The 21,528-nt window shown below is 41.9% G+C and overlaps 1 protein-coding gene across 5 annotated transcripts in view; it reads left to right on the plus strand.

Moving 5' to 3' along the window:
* ATE1 (arginyltransferase 1) overlaps positions 1 to 21,528 on the plus strand; it is a gene marked incomplete at both ends in the record, with an annotated part of 98,590 nt that overhangs the window by 19,689 nt on the left and 57,373 nt on the right. For all 5 annotated transcript variants that reach the window (XM_084245772.1, XM_084245771.1, XM_084245768.1 and 2 more), the window contains 2 exons: positions 6,565 to 6,597; positions 19,836 to 20,017. In XM_084245772.1, coding sequence (XP_084101898.1) covers positions 6,565 to 6,597; positions 19,836 to 20,017 — 215 coding nt within the window. The remainder of the gene's footprint in view (positions 1 to 6,564; positions 6,598 to 19,835; positions 20,018 to 21,528) is intronic.

Genomic DNA, 21,528 nt, shown 5'->3' on the forward strand with positions numbered 1-21,528 from the left:
TTCCCAAAATAACGTGTGTGGTCAGCTCAGAGCAGTGTCTGCAGGTTTCACTGCTCTTTAGACATAGCATTACTGCAGGCACAAGTCACAGTGGGCCTAAACAATTACTGTAGAATGTCGGCGAATGAAATGTTCAACCTGAGCTAATTTTCTGCATAACCCAGACACCTTTATGGCTAAGTTTTATATACTCAAGCCACTTACAGTGACATTCTTTCCCCACTGGTGCTGTGTTCCTCCTGCCTTCTCTCACCTGCCCGTGAGGAATGGCTCTCGTGCCCCCTCAAGAGTGTCCTCCCCTTGCAGTGACTCAGTTGCTGCACACCCCAACTGCTCTGCCTTCATCCTCTTCCTTTCTCTTTTTGTGGTCATTTCTGGCCCTTCGTCTGGTCTCATTATTCTTTCTCTGTCTAATTTGCAGTTTTGAAACATTGATTGAGCACATCCTGGGTTTGGGAGGCATTTGGTAGTTAGCCAGGTAGTGCACTGGTCGGTGAAGGAGCAGGTGAAGCGGCAGAAGAGCCCTTGCTCTTGTGGTGTGAGCTCTTTGGGGAGGTGGGGCAGGGCCAGTGCCAGACGCTGGCAGCAAGCATGACACGCTGGTCAGTCACAGTGGCTGAGCAGCCGGTGACCATGTGGGAATAGGGGCGTGGGTGTGAAGGAGACGTGGATGTATTGGTTATGGACTTGGAAACCAGATTGTCACAATATTGTTAGTAAAGTAGCAATCAAGAGGAAAATGGGGAGAGGAACTTGAGGGTCCACCTGTGAGTTGGGGTGTAAGCTCTAGGAAGTGCCTTTTTTGAGTCTTCATTTCCACCAAAGACTGGGGCCTTGCCTTTGTTTGAGTGTCTAGATTCTGGAGTAACTTGATAATTGTCCTCTGGTTGAGGTTTAACTTAATATAAATACAGTAACTATTAGAGTTAACATGCGTATGTTTTTCCCTGAAGGCTGAGGAATGAGACAGAGAGTCAGAATGTTGGGTGTCAGATGATGTGTTTGCCCTGAAATGGATCATGACTCTTGACTGCCTACCTGCCTGGAACAAACGTGAATTACCGATGAATTCCAGGGGGTACAGGCGTGAGGGCGCTGCCATACCCCACGTGCTAGTCGCGTGTGCAGTTCCGTTCATTTGGGCAGTAAGAGCGATAGCACGGAGGGTGTGAACGCCCATCAGACACCCCTTAAATAAGTCTTCACTTCCCCACTTAACACCCACGAGACTGAGCAGGCTCCTGGGCCCTCTGTTCTCTCCACTTCAGGTTGGGGGGGGGGGAATAGCCCAACAGGGTGTGTAATGAGGATGAAGGAAGGTCATGCTCGACTGAGTGAGGGTGCTCAATTGACTAGCCTGACGCGATTTGCTGGGACACGGACTTAGCCCTTGCGAGTCTCGGGATGCGCAGTTGATGCTTCCACCTGTCCGGCCTGCACTTGCAAATGGAATCCTGTTTTTCCTTGATTACATGTTTTCAATTTACTATTAAATTAGAATTAGCCCTTTTAAAGGAAAAAATATTCTTGCATGTTGTTTCATGTAATTTTAGTCTTTAAAATCTTTACTCTACCACATAAAACCTGTGAAAGGTATCCTCTGGTGAGGATTTATTTATATGTGTATTTCTTAATTGCTTTACTTAGAAGTAGAGACAGAGGGGACTCTGTGTTTCTGTTCTTTTGCTCCGGTGATAGCTTTCCTGGCTAACTCTCAGAGTCGATCTCTCCTTCTGAAAATAAGCGGCATCACACAGTGTAATCTGCAGCACTTCTGTGCCCCTGCACTGCTCTCCAGGGATGTGCCGAGGGCAGAACCGCTCGCCGGTGGGGTGGGGTGGGTGGGTACCTGCGGATTTTCGCCCGGCAAGTGAGCAGCTGAGCTGACTGGTAAGAAATAGCCTTTGTTGCCAAGTGGAAAACTACCCAGATAGAAAAGTGTTTTTGAAACTTGTGATGTGAAGCAGAAGGAAAATCCAAATGATGGCAAAAGTTCTTGACAGTTGTCTTCTGTAATAAGTAAAAGCTGCTTTCAATTTCCTGAAAGAGTGTTGAGAAATTTACCTAGAATGAGTTAAGCACATTTTAGTGAGTGCAAAGCTCGTGTGATAGGAATGATCTTGCTGTGAGTTGCCGTTTGTCTTCGGTTTTTGTATTTTGGGTCTGCTTTCCCCATTAAATCTGAGGAGCCGCAAGTTTTATGACTCCTGCTAACAACTTGACAGGTGAACCCTACCGCCTATTGATGACTAGTCTAAACAAGGGAAGTTTGTGTTTTTGCTGTGGTAATTCATTTTATATGCCAAATAATTGTAGCTGACTGCTCACGTGATTAAAAAGCAGCTGACTTTTTTTTTTTTTTAATAGTTAGCTTTTCTGTGACATCATTCTAGAAATAGCTCAACATTTTATACTGAGAATGCTTCCCATTTTTCCTGGGCTGTTGGAGGTGGACGTTCATGCTATTCCGTTACTTGTGTAAACGTTAATGCCTCCCCTGTTCCCGTCCTGTGGTGGATCCTGGGCATGCAGAGATGTGTGGGCACGGGCCTTTGCACATTTTAGCTAACAAAGTGAATTTTAAAATATATTTAACAAACTTCTTTTCATTGATTTGTGTTAATGTTAAAGTGCTAATAAAGTTTTTGGAAATACATGCACCTGGCATAATGTGGAGATACTTGCTCTTGCAGTCAGCTCTTCTGGCAAGTGTGCAGGCAGTGCCTGGAACCATTACTGTGTTTGTTAATCAAGTGTTAGTTTTTAATAATAATTAAGTTATTGATATATTCTGTTATTATTTTGACCAGGGGACTTTTAAAATTAAAAGGTTTTAAAATTAAAAGCCCCCTGGTCAAAATATGTGCTAAGATGACACAGGCCCAGCAGAAGTGTTTTTGCCACCAGCTTATATATGCGGGTGACCCGCAGGGTAGCAGTGAGGAGGCTGGAATCCCACTTCAACAAATAGGTACACCTTGTCTCTATTCCATGGTTTAGAAAAAAATTGTGGCTTATATTTGCCAAAATTGCCATTCATTGTTCCTTTTTCTTTCAAATGTAGAAATTATTAAGCAGGAATGGATGTTTCAGAGACATAGAAACTTAAGTTGCATAAATGTTGGATATTTTACATTACAAAAGAATTGATTATATTTTTATTGGGATATTTTGACAAAATTAGTGTGTGTTCTTGCCTCTCTTCCCACCTCCAATAATTGGTATAATTAATGACAAGTCTTGAAAAAAGAATTTGGTAATCATAACTGACAGGATATTTAGCTGCAATTTTGTGTGCTTGGAAAATTTAGAACCGTTAATTGCTTCTCTGGAAGGAGCCAGAGATGAGACAGGCCGCCGGCACTGCAGGGTCAGGCCTGGGGAGCTAGAGGGAGCTGCCTGGTGGGGGGAAGGGCGCTGGGCAGCAGGGCATCAGAGGCCCCAGATTTAAACAGTGGGGCTGGTGCCTTTAGTGCCTGGATTCTAAAAACAGAACATGATCTTTAAGCTTTTAAAATATGTATGTTAAATAATAAACCAATTATTAGGATAAATGGCAAAGTTTTGTGAATTAAATTTTATGAATGTATCAAATAAATTATTGTTATTGACAGGGAACTTACCTGTTTAAGTTTGAAAAGCCAAATATCAAACAAATTTTCAACTGTATTAAACCCAATTAAATGAAATCTGATATTTCCTACTAGTCATCTTTAAAATACACAGAGACTATAGCCGTGTTTACCACCAGTTGTCTCTAAATGATGAAGTGTATTCCTACCTGCGATATCAGTGAGCTAATTTTGTAAACTATATTAAATTATTTTGTCAACATTATGCCTAAATATCTAAAATAGGATCTTTCTCTTACACATGTTAAATATTCCCATTAAGTGGTATTTTTGGCCACATTCACACAGCCATGGCCATATTTTTTTTTTTTTTCTGGGGCTGGAAATTACTGTAGATTTTATTTTTTAGAACAGTTTCATATTCACAACAAAGTTGAACCCTTTTTTATACTGATCAGACATTATGGTGGTATTTGTTAAAAGATGATAATTTCTCCTCTCAGTGTCAGCAGATATACAAGTATATTTTGTAATTATGTCTGCTTTTTGTAGTTCTTTCTAAAAACATTGCTATTTGTACTGTGTATATGTAACTTCAGTATGAGATAACTTGGTAAGTGAATAGCAGTGGGTTTTTCTGGTGCACTAATGAAGAAGCAGCATTTTTGGAACCTTTTTTATATCCTGTGAGTAGGAGAGTGAATGTGTATCTTGTGATTTGTTATTCTGTTTTTACTGCTTTGGGGATTGAGAACTTTTGTATATGCGTTTCATGTTTTGCAGCTTCAAACGGGGCAAAAATTTTTCGGTCTATTTTGAAAAGCTGTGCCAGGAATGTTTCATAAACACATGACAGAGGTATATGCAGGTTCCTGGAGCTTCAAGGAGACATTCGTTTTCTTTGAGAAGTTTATGTGCTTCTCTGTATCATAATTTAAATAACTTCCATTCTAATTGATGCATCAATTACTAGTGAACCAGAGCTACTAAAGCATACTGTGTGATAGAGTTAACATGCACTTGTTGGGGGAAAGCATAGAAAACTGCAATAGCGCATTTCTCATTTTATTTAATTAATTAATTTATTTAAAGAATAGATTTCGTCGTGTTCTTTTTTTTTTTTTTCAAGATCCACTTCATTTTTATGCATACGAGAGCTGGGGCACAGGCCAGAAGTGCCAGGGGGTAGGGGGGGTAAGGTGAGAGGACTCACCAGGGACTGAGTGGGGAACAGAATAGGCAGACCTACTGAAACATACTGCTGAGGGGAGCAGCAGGCGAGCCAGGAGAGGCCCGCTGCTCCATGTCGTTCCCTCCCTGGCCAGGGACCGAACTTGTGCATGCAGTGGCCTCAGCCAGCCTCGTAGGTTGCGTCCCAACCCCCTGCACCACCAGGGAGGCCGCATTTCTCATTTTAAATAGACACTCACCATGCCTCCTTTTTCTCCACTGTTAGGACTGGCCAGTTTTCCAGCTAGCATTGTTTGCTCTTTCTTGGAAGGGAAGGGATAGTCTTCTGTTGGACTCCTTTAGAAAGAATCTGAAACCACAAAAGTTGCACTTTGAATATTAATAGAATTATTTGTTTCAAATCAGCATTATACAAATTTTTAATTTTGGCATATCTTGCACTTTCAGAAAGTTCTCTTAATAGTTCGTATAATTGAGTATATTTAACAAAAATTTTTATGGTCTTTATTTTAGTGTACTCTTTCTAGGTGGTGTTAGTTAATTATGTGACTTTGGTATGTACTAGTTATATTTTAGGAATGTGTTTGCTTTAGGTTGGGGGGAGGAAGTGTCTGATAAAACTTTTTTTATGGGAAACTTAAAGTATTCACATAGTAGAGAGACCCCTGTATTGAATCATGTATCCATCTCCTGTCTTCACTAGTTTAATGCATTGCTCCGTCTTGTTTTATATGTACACTCCTCTCGTTCTCCTCATTACTTCCCGTCCAGCTCCCCAGTGATTTGAAGGAAATCCCAGACATCATGTAATTTCATTGAGAGGTATTTCAGTGTGTATCTATAAAAGAAAATCAAGTTATCTGTATTCCCTGTGAGTTCTAGCTAGCTTTGTTGTGAAGAGGAAGTCCAAGACAGCTTGGAAACAGGCCTGCACTTACATTTTTTTATTGTAGTGAATTTGCATTTAGAAAGATCAAGAGTTTATACTACATACTTGGATATTTTATTATTACAGTAAATCTCAAAGGATTTGAAATGTTGATTTTGTAAATCATATCAAAGAAAACATTATGAATTGCCATCATGAATACGTATGAAGCTTTGGGACAGTTCTCGTTTCAGTGCTGACCTGTGCGGTTTGCTTGTCATTTGTTCATAGCCCTCCCCCCCCGCCCCCCGCCCCCAGTTTGTCTCTTTATTTAAATGCTGAGAAACAGGTGGAACACTTAGTTTCAGAGGATATTCGATAAACCTCTGTGTACGTGAGAGGGAGAGAACAGAGAAAATTTATGCATGCAGACCCGGGAAACCTCAGAGCCCAGGTGTCTTTACTGTGGAGGAAGAAGTCCCTCCTCACTGGGGCTCAGCCAGCCTCTCTCCCCGGCCTCATTTTATTCCTCTGTCCTCTTGGCTCTCCCTTTGGTTTTATATCTTTTTTCTTTTGGTCGTTTCTTAACTGCCACTGGCATTTGTGATCAGGAAGATTGCTCAGTCCTCCCTTAAAGGATGCTTTTTTATTACATGGGGATTGTGAGATAAATTTTAAAAACCAAAGTATTTCAAGACTAATTTGTGCTTGCTTTAATATAGCTTTAAAAAAGTGTTTAAGACTTCTTAGTAGATCCAACTGTTCTATATTCTGGGTGAATATTCAATGTATGAAAACATTAATATAGACTTTACGGTTAACTTTAGATGCGCTTGCTGAAAAATTGTGTAATAGTCTTTCCCTTTTTTGTGTTTTCTCTTTTGCTGCCCATTTAATGGATGAAATGGATTCTCTTCAAATTGGACTCTGCAGTTCACAAGATTCCTTTGCAGTTCACCTTTGGAGGTAAGAGTTTACTCATTTACCTTGATGCTGGAATTGCTAATTGAGCATCACTGTTGGTGTCTTTTACTAGGCATTTATTGGTAAGTTTGGAGGGATCATTTTGTTGTGACGTACTTTAATAATGTTAATGAGACGAGTGCAGAGTTTTTTCCTCAGAGGAATTCCTGTAAGTTATAAAGCTGTTCATCTCCAAAACAGGTCATTTCTTCTTTTAAGTACATTTTCTTTTGCAATAAAGAGAGTAAAATCAGTCCTTCATTTTACAGCATCTTATTGTAGCTCTGTTACTACCATAACTGTTTAACGTCAGCCTTCCTCTTCATAAGTGGTCCTGGTGTCAAGAGTGAGCTGGAGAATCATGGGCAGAGGCTGTCAGCAAAGAAGTTTCATTTAGTTGAGAGATCATTTGAAAATCCAGAATAGGATGCAGAGGTGCAAAGGACTTGCCTTTCCCTGGGCTCTTAAACACAGGCTCTATTCTGGCTGCTTCGTTCCCCTTCTCATCTAACGCTCCCGTGGTTTTGCAGGGTGGACCTGAGAACCAGTGATAAATTCTTTGATAAAGAAAGAAGTATTAGATATTCCGAGAATTAGATATCCTTGTGAGCTGATGTTGATAAATAACTTGAAGAGGATCGGTGAGACTTCAGGAAAGGAGTAGGCAAGGGAGAAGCAGGGCATGCGCACAGGAAGTTGGGTTAACACCAGCTGGGTCTCATGTGGGGTCCTCACTATCACCAGCTGGCACTGGGAAATCTCACCCTCCCTGAGCATGAGTTTTCTTTTCTTTTTTTTATTTTTAAATAGTTATTTATTTATACAAGCACTGGGTACAGTCAGAAGCACAGGAGGGTGAGAGAATTCACCAGAGCCAGAGCGGGGAGCAGAACAGGCAGACTGACGAAGAAGTACACTGCTGAGGGGAGCAGCGGCCGCAGCAGGAGAGGTCTGCGCGCCATGTGGGACCCTCGCTGGCGGCTGGGGATCGAACTGGCACTGCAGAGGCTGCAGGCAGCTTCGCAGCCCAGCGCTCAACTGCCGCGCCACCAGGGAGGCTCTTCTTCTTTTTTTTTTTTAAAGGTTTATTTATTTATATAAGTGCTGGGGCACAGGCCAGAGGTGCGGGGTGTGAGAGAATTCTCCAGAGACAGAGTGGGGAACAGAACAGGCAGAAGGACTGAAGTACACTGCTGAGGGGAGCAGCGGGCGTGACAGGAGAGGTGTGTGGGGCCATGTGGGTTGCTTCTTGGCAGGCCAGGAATCGAACAGAGGCTGCAGAGGCTGCGGACAGCCTCACAGCGCTCAACCCGCTGCGTCACCTGGGAGGCCCTGAGCATGAGTTTTCTTATCTTTCAAATACAGTTAATAATTCTGATCTTTCAAATGAGCAGTCAACTTGGGAGCAGCTTATAAAGTGTTGTTCAAATTTTAGTAATCTTTTATATTCTCTGCTTAGGCTGTTCTTCACTCCCACACAATAAATTGCTGGCTTTCACTTAGTCTCTCTTTTGTTTCTTTTGTTAATATCACTCTGTTCCCCTCCTCACCCCCATCCCCAGCATGTCAAAATGATTTCCCCAGGCCTCCCTGGTGGTGCGGGGATTAAAGTCTCAGCACTATCAAGCTGTTGCCAGCCACTGCAGCCTGAGTTTGATCCCCGGCCAGGGAGCTGACCCACATGGTGCAGCAGACCTCTTCTGTCTCGCCCGCTGCTCCCCTCAGCAGTGTGTTTCTGTCAGTCTGCCTGTTCTGCTCCCCACTCTGTCTCTGGTGAATCTTTTCATCCCCTGCACCTCTGGCCTGTACCCCAGTTCTTGTATACATAAATAAAAAAAAAAAATCTTAAAAAAAAAGTAAAGATTTCCCTGTTCAGGTGGAGCCTCCATACGACATCGTCTCCGAGGCACACGTTCCCTCTTCTGCCTCTGGAACAATGTTCCTGCGATAGTGAAGCTGTTACTGTCGTATAGTGTGGCCCAGCCAGGGACATGGACCTTTTCTGGTGGCCAGCTTGAAAGATTGCCAGGGGAAACTAACCAGACCACGGAGGTTAGCGCCATCCGTGTCTGGTTACTTTTCTAAATAACCAGGATCAAGTGGAAAGCAGTTTTAGTGGTAGGATCCTAAGCTTTGAAATGAGAGAGTGGATGGCTATGAGCAAACCATTTAATCTTTTGATTAAAATGGAGATAATTCTTATTTATTGGGTGATAAAAATGAAATGAACATGATCCCTGTCACAATGTTTTTAAAAAATGTTTAGAAATGATAAAAATAAAACCATAAAAAACTTGAAGACAGATAAAAGTGATATAACCAATTCTTCAGTGGAAGAAGCACTTTCTAGCATAGAACGGGAAGTAACTCAAAAAAATCCATAATTCTGTTCATGAAAGCAAATGTAGTCAAAAGGCAACTGGAGAAAAAAGTGTGATAAAAAGTTATATATAGTTAATATGATCTCTTAGAATCAGTTTTAGATCTCTTAGAATCAGTTTTAAAACATGCTATTTTTTTTGCATAATATTTGGTTGGATTTTATCAGCTTGTTGATGAAATGCAAATGGCAGTAAATGTTTTGTAATTTAACCTTAAAAGTAATCGAAGAAATGTGATTTAAAGCAACAGTGCTATGCAGTCTTTCACCTATCAGGATTTCTCTGCAAGTGAATTCTTGTGGAGATGTGATGAGATGGGATGTTTTTAAACTTCATCATTTGCAGAAAGCAATTTGGTCCTACACATTAAGGACCTTTTATAAATTCACATCTTTTGCTTGAGTAATTTTGGTCTAAGGCTCACTACCAGAGAAATCTTCAAAGAGGGGGATAAAACTTGCACAAACGTTTGTTACAGCATTACTTATAGTGGTAAAATAAATTATAAACAAATAATTGTGCAGTGTTGTGAAAAGGTCACGTAACTCACGGTACAGCCAATCATGTGGCAGTGGTGTGAAAAGGTCATGTAACTCACGGTACAGCCAGACATGTGGCAGAACCCCTGCTGCCTGCGTGTTCATGAGTGATGTGGATGAGCCAATGAAAGTGCTTTTGCTAAACTAAGAGATAATAAAAGCAGGATGGAAATTATACATGCAGAACGCAATTTAAAAACATGAATGCAGAAATTGGAAGTTAGAAAGGAGACAGACAAAGTGTTAACATTAGCTACAAAATGTTAAATTGTTCTACTGTGCTCTTCAAAGAAGGAGCCCCAACAGAAGAGGAGTTGGATTTTCTAGTTTTGGGGTGATGGCTCTTGTCAGTGTTGGACTGGGGTGGACATGGGGAACTCTGATGGATGTGGAAATAGGGTCTGGACTTGAAAGGAGGGGACTTGGTGATGAGAGAACGCTGGTAATCTTTAGACTTAACTCATGGCAGCGAGAACTCAGGGGTAGCCAGTAATAGGGGTTCTGGGCTGAAGGCAGTCATTGTGCCTGGCTCCCCTATGCAGAGGTACTGGGAGGGCACTTTAGTGGGGCAGGTTACAGGTTGAAGATGTCACTAGACAGTGACAGAAATACTTGTAAGTACACCTCTCCTGTAGACTTTTCTCTAGGGGAAGCCCATTGCAAGAGGACCTTTTTTTCTTGCTTGAAATTGTTTCTTGCTAAGAATATGTTTCCATTCTTAGTAAAGGAGTAGTATATAGGAGGTGCTGAATGAGTATTTGTTGACTGAATTAATGAACAGATACCTAAATAAGGTCGATGGGAATAAGGCTGAACCTCGCACATCCATAATTTGGCAGAACTCAGCTAAGAGCACACAGGTCTAGTGTTTAGGTTTTGATACGGTTGACAGTCTTTCTTCCTAGCTAGATTGGAGGTGCATAGAGGGTCAGGGTCTTTGGCGACTTTGGTTGCTCTGAGGTGTAGATAGAATGGTGGTAGTCATACACCTAGCACCAAATAAATCTATGTACTTAATTACCTCTTGCTACTCTGGTTCAATATTGGAAATCTGTGTGTGGAAGCTTTAGTCTTTGGTGAGAAGTAGAAGGGAAAATATCACAGTGAAAGTTTAGTGACGGTGTCTGTTATTTTCTGTCTGATCTGCTTTCTCCACTTAATCATCTGGGGTTGTGTTTTGCCTTGGTTCAAGCAGTCTTGTTTTCTTACTGGGCTTATGGACATGAGGGAGGAAGGCAGAAAGCAAGCTTAAAAGATGACCAATATGCTTTCTTTGACTGAAGTGTTTGAGAACTATTTTAAGGGCTTTCTGTTGCTGTTTTTCCAACCTGGAATTTCACAGGGGCCGCTTTGTGCGGCTGTTCCCCCCAAGTCTCCAGCAGCACAGCGCTCAGGGATCTGCTCTTCTGCCCCCACAGAGCCTGAGACCCAAAGTTTAGCCAAGGAAGAGAATGTGGGGAGAATATTTGATTTGCCATTAAGCTTTTGTTTTAGCTGCAGAAGGAAAGTGACGAATATGGTAAATACCCAAACGTCTTTCCTAATTTTAAATAAAAGTAATTCCAGGAGAGACAGTAAAATATAAAACTTGCATTTAAAAACGAAGGAGACGGGGCCTCCCCGGTGGCGCAGCGGTTGAGCGCTGGGTTGCGAAGCTGCCCGCAGCCACTGCGATGCAGGTTCGATCCCCGGCTGCTCCCCAGCCACCGTAGGAGGGTCCCATATGGCGCGCAGACCTCTCCTGACCTCTCCTGCCGCCCGCTGCTCCCCTCAGCAGTGTACTTCGGTCCTTCTGCCTGCTCTGCTCCCCGCTCTGGCTCTGGTGAATTCTCTCACCCTCCCGCGCTTCTGACTGTACCCAGTGCATGTATAAACAAAACAAACAAACAAAATAAATAAATAAATAAAACATGCCTCTATAAAATAAAAAAAATAAATAAAAACGAAGGAGATGTTGCCTTTCCCTTTGTCCACAAAAACAAGTGTGAGTGAACCAAGCCCCTTTGTTGTGAAGTCCTGAACGGTTAACCGCCACGTGACTCTAACAGCACTGTCAGGTTATAGTAGTGACATCAGTAATTTGATCTGCTGTCATTTGAATGGAGCCATGTGTGGGGAGTCAGTTACCTCCCTCTGTGGGGCTGACCCTTTTACATTCTTGTAAGCTGAAGACTAATAGAGCTCATTAAGCTTTATGGGAAAAGAGCTTTTATCACCTCGTCAAGTCAGGCCGTGTATTTCCATTATATTCCTGATTTCGTGGGGCTCTGCAGCCACTGCCGTGCCCGCAAGGTTGCACGGGACCTCTCTCTCCCGGCGTCTTTATTGATATTTCTAGGTCTGAATGACATTTTGTGTGGCACCACCTACAGATGTCTTCAATTAATGTAGGTAAACAAAAGGGATTATGTATCAGAGACTAAGAGTCTTGAAATTCTCCCTGTGTCGGGCTCTGCCAGCCAGTCCTCGCTTCGGGCTGGGAGGTGCTGGAGAGCTACTGCGTCAGCCGCACCCTGCCTCCTCTCCGCTGTGTCCTCCTGGGCCATGTCTTAGGTCATGTAAATCATCCTCACATTCACCAAAACTCCCAAGGAGCTTGCACCGCTGGTGTCGGGGCGCTGCACTGGCGCTTCTCTTACCTTTCCCAGCCAGCCTCCTGGAGAGGTGGGTAGTTCCAGTTTGCGTCTGAAGAAAAGCGAGACCTGTGAGGTAGATGGGTTGAACTCAGTGTCAGAGCTACTAGTGTGTGACAGTGTTAAAATAGGAGAAGAGATGGGATGATTCTTCTGTAGGATTTTAAGTTTCACGAAGTGAGAATGATATTATTTTAAAGCAGACACTGATAAATTTGAGATGTATTTTCTAAGCCCTAGAGCAAGGTTTCTCAGCCTTGCACTGTCGACATTTTGGGTCTGAGAAGTCTTTTTTGGGGGTGTTGTCATGTTCACTGTGTGAGGTTCAGCTGAGTCTCAGGCCACCCGGTAGATGTAGCACCCCCCACCCTGAGTTGGGACAGGAAGTCTGCAGGCTTTACTGGATGTCCCAAGGGCTAACGTGGCCCTCAGAGCAGCCTTAAAAAAAAAAAAAGAAAAATAGGTACAGTTAATAGTCCGGCAGTGAAGATAACAGCACCTGTATCATTGTTTTCTGTCTCACAAACAGAAAAAAGAAAAGGTGAACCAAGAACAAGGGAGAAGAATGGAAAACAAACAGCAAGACGGTCCCCTTAAATCCAACCCCTTGTGTGAAAGAATCTAACCCAAAGCTGCTAATGGTTCCTGATAGGAATGTACTGTAATCGACTTATCTTATTTATGATATTGTTTAACTTAATTCTTTCTTCCCAATTTGGAAGTGAGTAGAGGTTTGCTGTCAGTGTCACGGCCTTATTTAACAGCCATGAATCAAGCAGTAGTAAGTTAGGTGCTAGTTTCTGCCAGCGGACACTGAGGGAGAGCCTGTAGTTTCTTCCTCCCTAGTGACTAGATTATCAGTGTAGGGTTTTGATGAAAGTGAGGTGTCAGAGGCTTACCCAGCATAAAGTTCTGTGTGGCACTGATAGAATTGTGTCAATAGGAATATGGAATGAATTCTTCCTAATCTTAAGGATGTCAACGTTGTTATTTTTATTACTTAGTAAAATTAACTTTTTAAAATTTTTTAGAGAGAGGAAATGTTACTTAAAGTAGAATAACAGAAAACATTGTCACTTTTATCTGTATTTTCGTTTTATTAAAATCATTTAACATAATTGTCTTCGGATAAAAATTTAGGTGGTAGTTGGAAATCATCACATTAGAATAAGCCTGTATGAACTAAAAAGTCCGTGTTGCCACTATTGAAGTCATAAGAATACAAAACTGAGATAATTAAAATGTTTTGAAGGCTATGGCCAATAAGCTTGGTTCCTCTAATGAAAATGGACTGTAAAATACTGCTATCTAGCGTGATACCAAATCGGCGTACTTGCAGTGTGTTATTGTCAGAATCAGCCAGCAAAGGACACAGTGACCTTGAAATGCAGACTTGTTTCTTGATGGTTATCATGAGAACTCTCGGTAGCTGAGCCCGTTGGGTCATGTTCCCAGCCACTTCGGGACTGTAGTTCTTCCCTCAGGAAGGGGTTTTGCCAGGAGAACAAGGACACGTTGAATGGTAGGCTTTGCGGTCAGCCTGGAAGGGCTTGGAAGGGCTTGTCTCTGAGGCCGAGAGATGGTCTCCTCTCCTGGTGGGTTGGGGGAAATTGCAAGTTCCTGGGTGGGAACTAGGTGTCCAGCCACCAGGTTTTCTCAGACTTAGACTTTTAAGGTATTTTCATTTCCTATCCTTTGGACATGAACCAGAAACAGGATTGAAATCTTTTCCCAACCACTGTCCCAACTCTTAGGATACACAGCAACGCTGGGAGCCAGCATGTGTGTGCATTTGGCAGCTGCAGTTAGTGTGCAGACTGCTGGGAAAGGAGGAATTAGTTGTATTAGATGTTTAAATCACTCACACAAAGATAAGTGACATATCACCCATGAGTACTGCTATTGCATTCGCCAAATTAAATGTAGTATATCTGATGCCTAATTTCTTAATTATAGAGCATATCATTATAATTATAGAGCATACCTTAAAGTCTGGTTTTTCTGTGTGAGGTTTTTTCCCCCCCTCTTTTTTTTTTTTTTTTAATAAGGGTTTATTTATTTATTTTTTTAAAGATTGATTGATTGATTGATTGATACATGCATACATACAAGCGCTGGGTACAGTCAGAAGCACGGGAGGGTGAGAGAATTCACCAGAGCCAGAGCGGGGAGCAGAGCAGGCAGAAGGACCGAAGTACACTGCTGAGGGGAGCAGCGGGTGGCAGGAGAGGTCTGCGCACCATGTGGGACCCTCCTCCGGTGGCCGGGGAGCAGCCGGGGATCGAACCGGCGCTGCAGAGGCTGCAGGAAGCTTCGCAACCCAGCGCTCAACCGCTGCGCCACCAGGGAGGCCCTTTTTCCCCTCTTTTTAAGAAATTGTGTAGATTGTGATGCTATGATAGTTGAGCGTGTCTTTGGGTTTTTCATTTTTAAATGAATCCAATCTTTAAAGCAGAGTTTGATGAAACTATCAAGAAGTCAAAACAACTGCAAAAGTAAATTATTTTAAAGCATTGTAGGCTTTTAATCAGGTGCTAAATGATAGTCCTTGGGACCACCACACATAGTTCAGAAGATTTCAGGACGCTATTGTCTAATTGTAGATTTTTGAGTATAACAGGTGTGATCCGGGAGACGTACTTTTGGAAGAGAGGACACAGGGGTGCTACTCTCCTAAAGCCCCTGAACACTTTTCCTGATGCTGCCTGTGAACCCCTCAGTCTTCCAGATATTGGCTGTGATGCCTGGCCTATTCCTCTGAGTCTTAACAGTGTTTTTTTAGGGCATAACTGACGGGCAGGGAGGCGGTGGGTCAGGAGACACGTGCACTTTTCCTGAGTAAACATGCATCCATTTGCCGAGCACTTGAACTTGAAGCCAGACTGGTCTTTGAATAGTGACCTTGTTTCTCCATGATTCAGTGGTGTCCTGCACAGTCATCAGTCACAGAAGACTCCTGACATTTAAGATGTTTTTCTTTTGCATAATGGTGGCAAGCTTTATAATTTTCCCCCCTGCTATCAGCTTAAATCCCTGGAATTTAGGAACTTGTGAAAAATAACTTTGCTAATTAATTCTTTGCACATATTCAAAACTACGCAAACTTCAGGCTTAAGAAAAATAAACTACTAAATACTACTAGTCACATCACTAAATCATTTATATGAGGAAATTAAAGGTACTTGCTGTAAGTTTAAATAACTTTGCTAATATGTGAGCTATGATGTAGTTTTGTAGTCATGATCTTTTAGCATGTGTTACTCAGATTCCAGAAAATCAAACATAGACATCGGACCAGATTTTCTTGTGGAGTCCTCTTTTTGTACATTGTCATTTGTTTCTCACCTTTGAGGGTGAGCAGCAGTGTGATTCCTGTTTTAAAATGCAGAAAGAGCTTTCAGCTACCCAGAGAGAGGTGCACACGGCCTTGTTCTGGGTACCTGTTGTGACTTAAAGGGAAACTTGTAGTGTCTGGAGCCGTTGGTGTCCTGCAAATGAAGGAGGACAATGTCCTCAGAGTCCTTGCAGCAGGAACGCACTTGGTGCCATCTGCCTTGACTTCCAAGTGGAACAGTATGTCTGTGGAAGGAGAAGTGGTAGCATCTGCATCATGAATTTGAAGAGAACCTGGGAGAAGCTTCAGTGGCAGCTCATGCCACTGGAAGCCTGCCTGATTTGGTGTCACATTGACCAAGATCACAGGCCAGTGGCTGTGCTGAGGTTTGCTGCGGCCACTGGAGCCCCTCCTGCTGCTGGCCACTTCACCCGGAACCTGCACCACCTAGATCCAGGCAGCTTTCTGGGAACCACCACTTTGGTGGTGAGACATCCCTGCACTGACCCCCAGCCTCTCACAGAGGCATCTGTGTTAACCTGCTAGGGTTGCCCTGTGTAGCAGACTCTGGGCGCTGTGGACGCCACCGTCCCTGCAACAGGAGGGGGGTCCTCTTGGGTGGTGGGTGCAATCAGGAAGTTGTGCACATGCTGGCACTGTCTCCCATGAGCGTCCAGGGGGTTCATGCCTGGTCTCTGCGTCTACAGACCATGAAGAGATGGGAAGGGAAGAGCAGGCCGCTGCTGAGAGGGTGGGTGAAGGAGGGATTCAGGCTGAACAGACAGCTCCAGCTCCCAGGCTTACTGCTGTTCAATGCTGCTGGCAGCAGGCACTCTCTGTGTCCGCCCAGAGTTCCCCTGGAAGACTGGAGCATTTGGCCTGCCAGTGAAGGCCTGAGGGCAGCTTCCACTGCTCAGGCCACTGAATATGCAGGAGTAAGCGCTGAGGGGCCCACAGCTGCTCTTCTAGGGTCTTAAGCAGAAAATGGAAGTGCAATTGATGAAAACAGGGTTTCTAAAAATTGGTAAAAAGATTTTTTTTTAATACAGAAAGTGATACTTTTAAAAGAAGTGAAACTGTCTTGCTAAGGTAAAATAGCCAGAAAGCATCCAGTGGAGATGGTCTCAGCCCAGATGCTCTGACTCAAACCCTGGGGCGAGGCCACTGTCGCCTGCCTCTTCCTTTGTTGTCGTGGGCTTTTCCTTTTCCTACATTTTATTTTATTTTTTCTTAAAAATTGTTTGTTTGTTTATTTATTTATTTATATAAGTACCTGGATACAGTCAGAAGCGCCGGAAGGTGAGAGAATTCACCAGAGCCAGAGCAGGGAACAGAACAGGCAGACAGATGGAGGACACAGCTGAGGGGAGCAGCGGGCGTGGCAGGAGAGGTGTGTGTGCTATGTGGGACCCTTCATGGCAGCCGGGGTTCTAACTGGCGCTGCAGAGGCTGTGGGCAGCTTCACAGCCCAGTGCTCAACTGCTGCGCCACTGGGGAGGCCCTCTTCCTATATTTTAAAATATGTTTTTATCAGTGTTCTCAAGAGTGTGGGCCTGCAACTCCTGGTGGCCCCTGAGGTCTTTCTAGGGGATCCTCAGGTTTAACTTGTCTTATTAGTCCTTTCACTCTCATTTTCCACACATGTATGGGGGTGTTTTCCAGAGGCTACATGATGGCAACAAATTAAATGCAGAAGCAGATGTGAGAATCCAGCTGTCCTCTGTTAAGCCAGGCATTAAAGAGATTTGCAAAATGTATAAAACTACCATTTTTCTCACTAATATTTTGTTGTTTTGGAAACCAGGGTTTTTTTTTTGTTTGTTTGTTTTACAAAATACGTTAACAAGTATTTGGTTTAATATTATTTTAATTGAATTAGCAAATGCACATTTTTCAAGATTTTATTTTCAGGGCCTCCCTGGTGGTGCAGGCGGTTGAGCGCTGCACTGTGAAGCTGTCCGCAGCCTCTGCACCACAGGTTCAATCCCGGCTGGCTGGCAAGATACCCACATGGCGAGGCAGACCTCTCCTGCCTTGCCTGCTGCTCCCCTCAGCAGTATACTTCTGCCGATCTGACTGTTATGTTCCCTGCTCTGTCTCCGGTGAATCCTCTCACTCTCCTGCACATCTGGCCTGTACCCCGGTTCTTGTATGCATGAATAAATAAAATCTTAAAAAAAAAGATTTTGTTTTTAATGTCTAAAACAGTGAATGTCTACAGGTACAGACAATAATCAGAGCCTCTCTGGGGCACTCAGTAGTTCTTCCAAGGAGAAGGGACTCCAAGGCCAAGAGCTCTTCTAAGTCCCACCATGCCCTTCCTACACCATGTTTTTCTGCATCACTTGTATTTGTATCACTTTCCACGTTGGAGCCAGTTAATGCATGTTAATGATTAAATGATTAAGTAAGAGATGAAAGAAGTGTGACAATTGCAGGTGTTAAAGTAGGATTCTCAAGGCATCAAGTAGGAAGTGGTCAGTGACTTGGGCGCCCTCGCTACTACTGTGGGGTTGCGCCCCATGGACAATTAATGTGACTCCTTCTGACCTAAGGAGTCTGGGTTCCTTTTAGTGGGCTCAATCACTTAGCCCAAGTGTGTAAACACATGTTTTCTGTTTTTTTTCTTTTGACTGGTTAGATTTTTCTTTGTTTCTGTTTGTTTATAATGAAAAAGGATCATTTTTGAACCTATTTTTATTAAAGTGATTTTGAGTATCTGTCTACATTAGGGCATCAAGAGAAAAAGATTGTTCTTTGTTCATGGCTGCGTGGGGTACTCTGTGGTCATGCATGTTGGTTGTAGTGATTCACCAGCTCACTGGAACCAACAACACTGCAGTGAGCATTTCTATAAATAAATCGTCTTGCTAATTCTTTTGAAAGGACAGATTCTTTTCTGTGGGATTTATGACTCACAAAGAATATATTTATTATTTTTCCTTTACCTTTATAAGTTGAACTGTAATCAGATACAGTTAATTTAAAAAAGATAGAATTTGCTGATTTACCAAAACCAGTATTGATCATTTATATTTTGTCAGAAAACACATTGGGAAGAAAAATATAGCAAAGCAAGTTTCAAGAAACTTCTTTGAACCATGTGTTGAAATACTTTTCATGTTGCTGTATTTTACTGACTTGAATATGCGAGGGATATTTGAAAAGAACTTATTTAAATGTATCATTTAAAATAGTATGACAACATTGTTGAGTTTTTAGCTATGACTGAATTTTGTCAAATGTGTTTTCTGTATCAGTTGATAAGATCATGGTTTGCTTTTAGCTTGTTGATGTGGTAGATTACATTAATTGCTTTTCTTTTTTATGTTACTTTTCTAATGTTGAACCAACTTTGCATGACTGGGATAAATTGTTTCATTGTGATGTAGAGTTCTTTCTAAATATTGTTATATCTGATAATATTTTGATAAGGATTCTTTGTATATATGTTCATGAAAGATATTCTATAGATTTCCTATATTGTAATTTGTTTCTGGTCTTAGTATTTAGTGTGTCTGCTCTTTTGATTTTTCTCCATTCCCTTCTAGCTTTTGTCTGTATACATTCTCTGTGATTTTAACTGTGGGAAAATCATAGACAGGTCTTGTATTTATTCACTTAAATAATTAATCTCTAACTTCCATTCATTCCCAGCAAAGCATTTTTTATGCTGCTTCATAACCTTTATTATATAGTTTTCGTTTAATAAGTTATATTTGAAATCCTGTTGAACTTTAAAATGAGGAATATCACTCAGCTGATTTTTACAGAAAGATGGTTATACTCAGAAATCTCTATTTCTTCTGTGGGATTAGAGTTACAGTACGTAATGATAAGAAATAACTTTACTGTGCTTTGGCTAATAAGGGGAAATGTCATAGCCCTTTGCGCTGACACAGAAACTGTTTCTTACCACACGTAGTGGGACCGCACGCCTTACCCGTGTAGGGTAGTGCCACTTAGCGGGCCTGACTGGCAGTAGGTGGACAGTTCTTTTCTCACCCAGCCTTCTTTTGTCTTTTCTATCTTTCTCTTATATATCATCTCTTTTCCAACTTTTGTGTGGAAAATACAGTTCAATATGTTACTTACTTTTCTTGTAAATCTTATACTTCGTACTATCGAATAGTAAAACAATTAAATTAAAAAAAAATCCTAAGTTGATTTCTCTGTTTGTTTGCTCACTTTTTCTAACAAGTAAAATGTTTTGCCGGATCTGACTAGGGCAGATGATGGCAACAAAGAGGAAGTTTTAGGACTTACTAATTTGAATAAAAGTATAATTGATTATTAAGATTTTTAATGTAAAAATGACAAGGCATTTATATTTGCATCTGCTACTTTTCTGCAGGCAGAGAATCCTGCTAACGGGCCAGATTGTGGTTATGGCTCTTTTCACCAGCAGTACTGGCTTGACGGGAAGATCATTGCCGTGGGGGTGATCGACATCCTCCCCTACTGCGTGTCGTCTGTGTATTTGTACTACGATCCCGATTATTCATTTCTGTCCTTGGGTGTCTACTCTGCACTACGGTAAGCTGGCTTCTGAGTGCTGTAGCAGGGCATGTAGTGCTTTACATCAGTGCTCATTTTATTATATCTCATCATCTAATATAGAAATCCTATTTGATAGCACTTGACAATTTGTTTTTATCCTAGTCTCTCGATGCTGGTGTTTAGAAATACAGCTTTAGGAACAGAGGCAAGTGCCTGGTGGTATTTCCCTAGCTTGTTCGTCTAGACAGCTGTATCAGAAGTTACTGGATTCATGGGATGCTTTTCATATTTAGTTTATGTGCTTATTTAAGTTCTTTTGACACAACCATTTCTTAAATGTTATTTCTGTTGTTTTGCTTGTCTTCACTGTCATTACGTGCATATTTTGGTAAGGCTGAATGAATCTGGTGTAAATGAATGAAAGCAGTGTGAGTCTGTTGGAAGAAATACAGTCTTATAAGCTGCGTGGAACAGGACTGGGATGTCCCTGAGGGTCTCATTGGCTTTGTGACTCTCGTCAAAAGATGATGTCCTTTTTAGGGCCTTGGGAAGGCATATGTGACATACACACATATTTTCAGGTGTCTTACTGTGTTGTTCAGGTGAGTGGGGTTTTGCGCCAAGAAAATATTCTTATTCCTACACCTTGGGGGGTGGGTAGGGAGGGGGGGTGGAAGGAAGGAGAGTGAAGAATTCTGTTTCTATTGTTTGTCTGCGAGCTTGAGCCTCTTGTATCGCCTTTATCACCGGGTCATTTTCCCGCTTTCCCCGTCTGCGTGTGCGGGGGTCAGCTGCTCGCGTCACGGTACAGTATCCTTTGAGATTATCATATTGAGGTGTGTGTGCTTTTTAACTTAAATTGTAGAAGTGAAGTGTTGGTAATTTCCCTTAATCACCACTTCACTTTAAAAAATTTTGTTACTGATTTTTTTGTGTTTGTGTTTCAGTCGCCTATAATAAAAAGAAGTTGTCTATCTGGGAATTTTTAATCCTGAAAGTTTTCAACTTAGTTTTTAATGCCAAATTATGACAAAATGACTGTAATGTCTTAACTATCTTTGTAATAGTTTTTTATTCTTTTGTGTTTAATTGGGTTTTGTATAAACAGTTAAACATAGTTGTGACTCTCAGTAAGAGTGTTGAAATGGGATCTGATGTGTAAAGCATCACATTTTCTACTTTACAAGTTTATTTCAGAAAAGATAACATTTTATTTGTACCAGAATCAGTCAGTACTTTGAGGATATTTCTATTTTCTGTTTTGTCTCATTTTTATATATCTATTACTTTATAGTGTGTAGCTGTGGATTTTTCTAGACTTCTCAGATGAATATGAAGAATAATATTTAATCTTTCATCATAAATCTCAGCCTATGTATGAAATATTTCATGGCTCAGTAAGCTGAGAGAAATCCTATTTGATTTGAGATAGTAAATAACTAATTCCCAGCAAAACTGGAAGGATTTCTAGTCATGACTTGTCTATCTCTTGCAATTTCTAGAACTAGGGAGCTTTGAGGAAATGGCGTGAAAGGTGCATGTGAGAG

This window comes from Talpa europaea (genome assembly GCF_964194135.1).
Source record: "Talpa europaea genome assembly, chromosome: 10".
Classification (NCBI taxonomy): domain Eukaryota; kingdom Metazoa; phylum Chordata; class Mammalia; order Eulipotyphla; family Talpidae; genus Talpa; species Talpa europaea.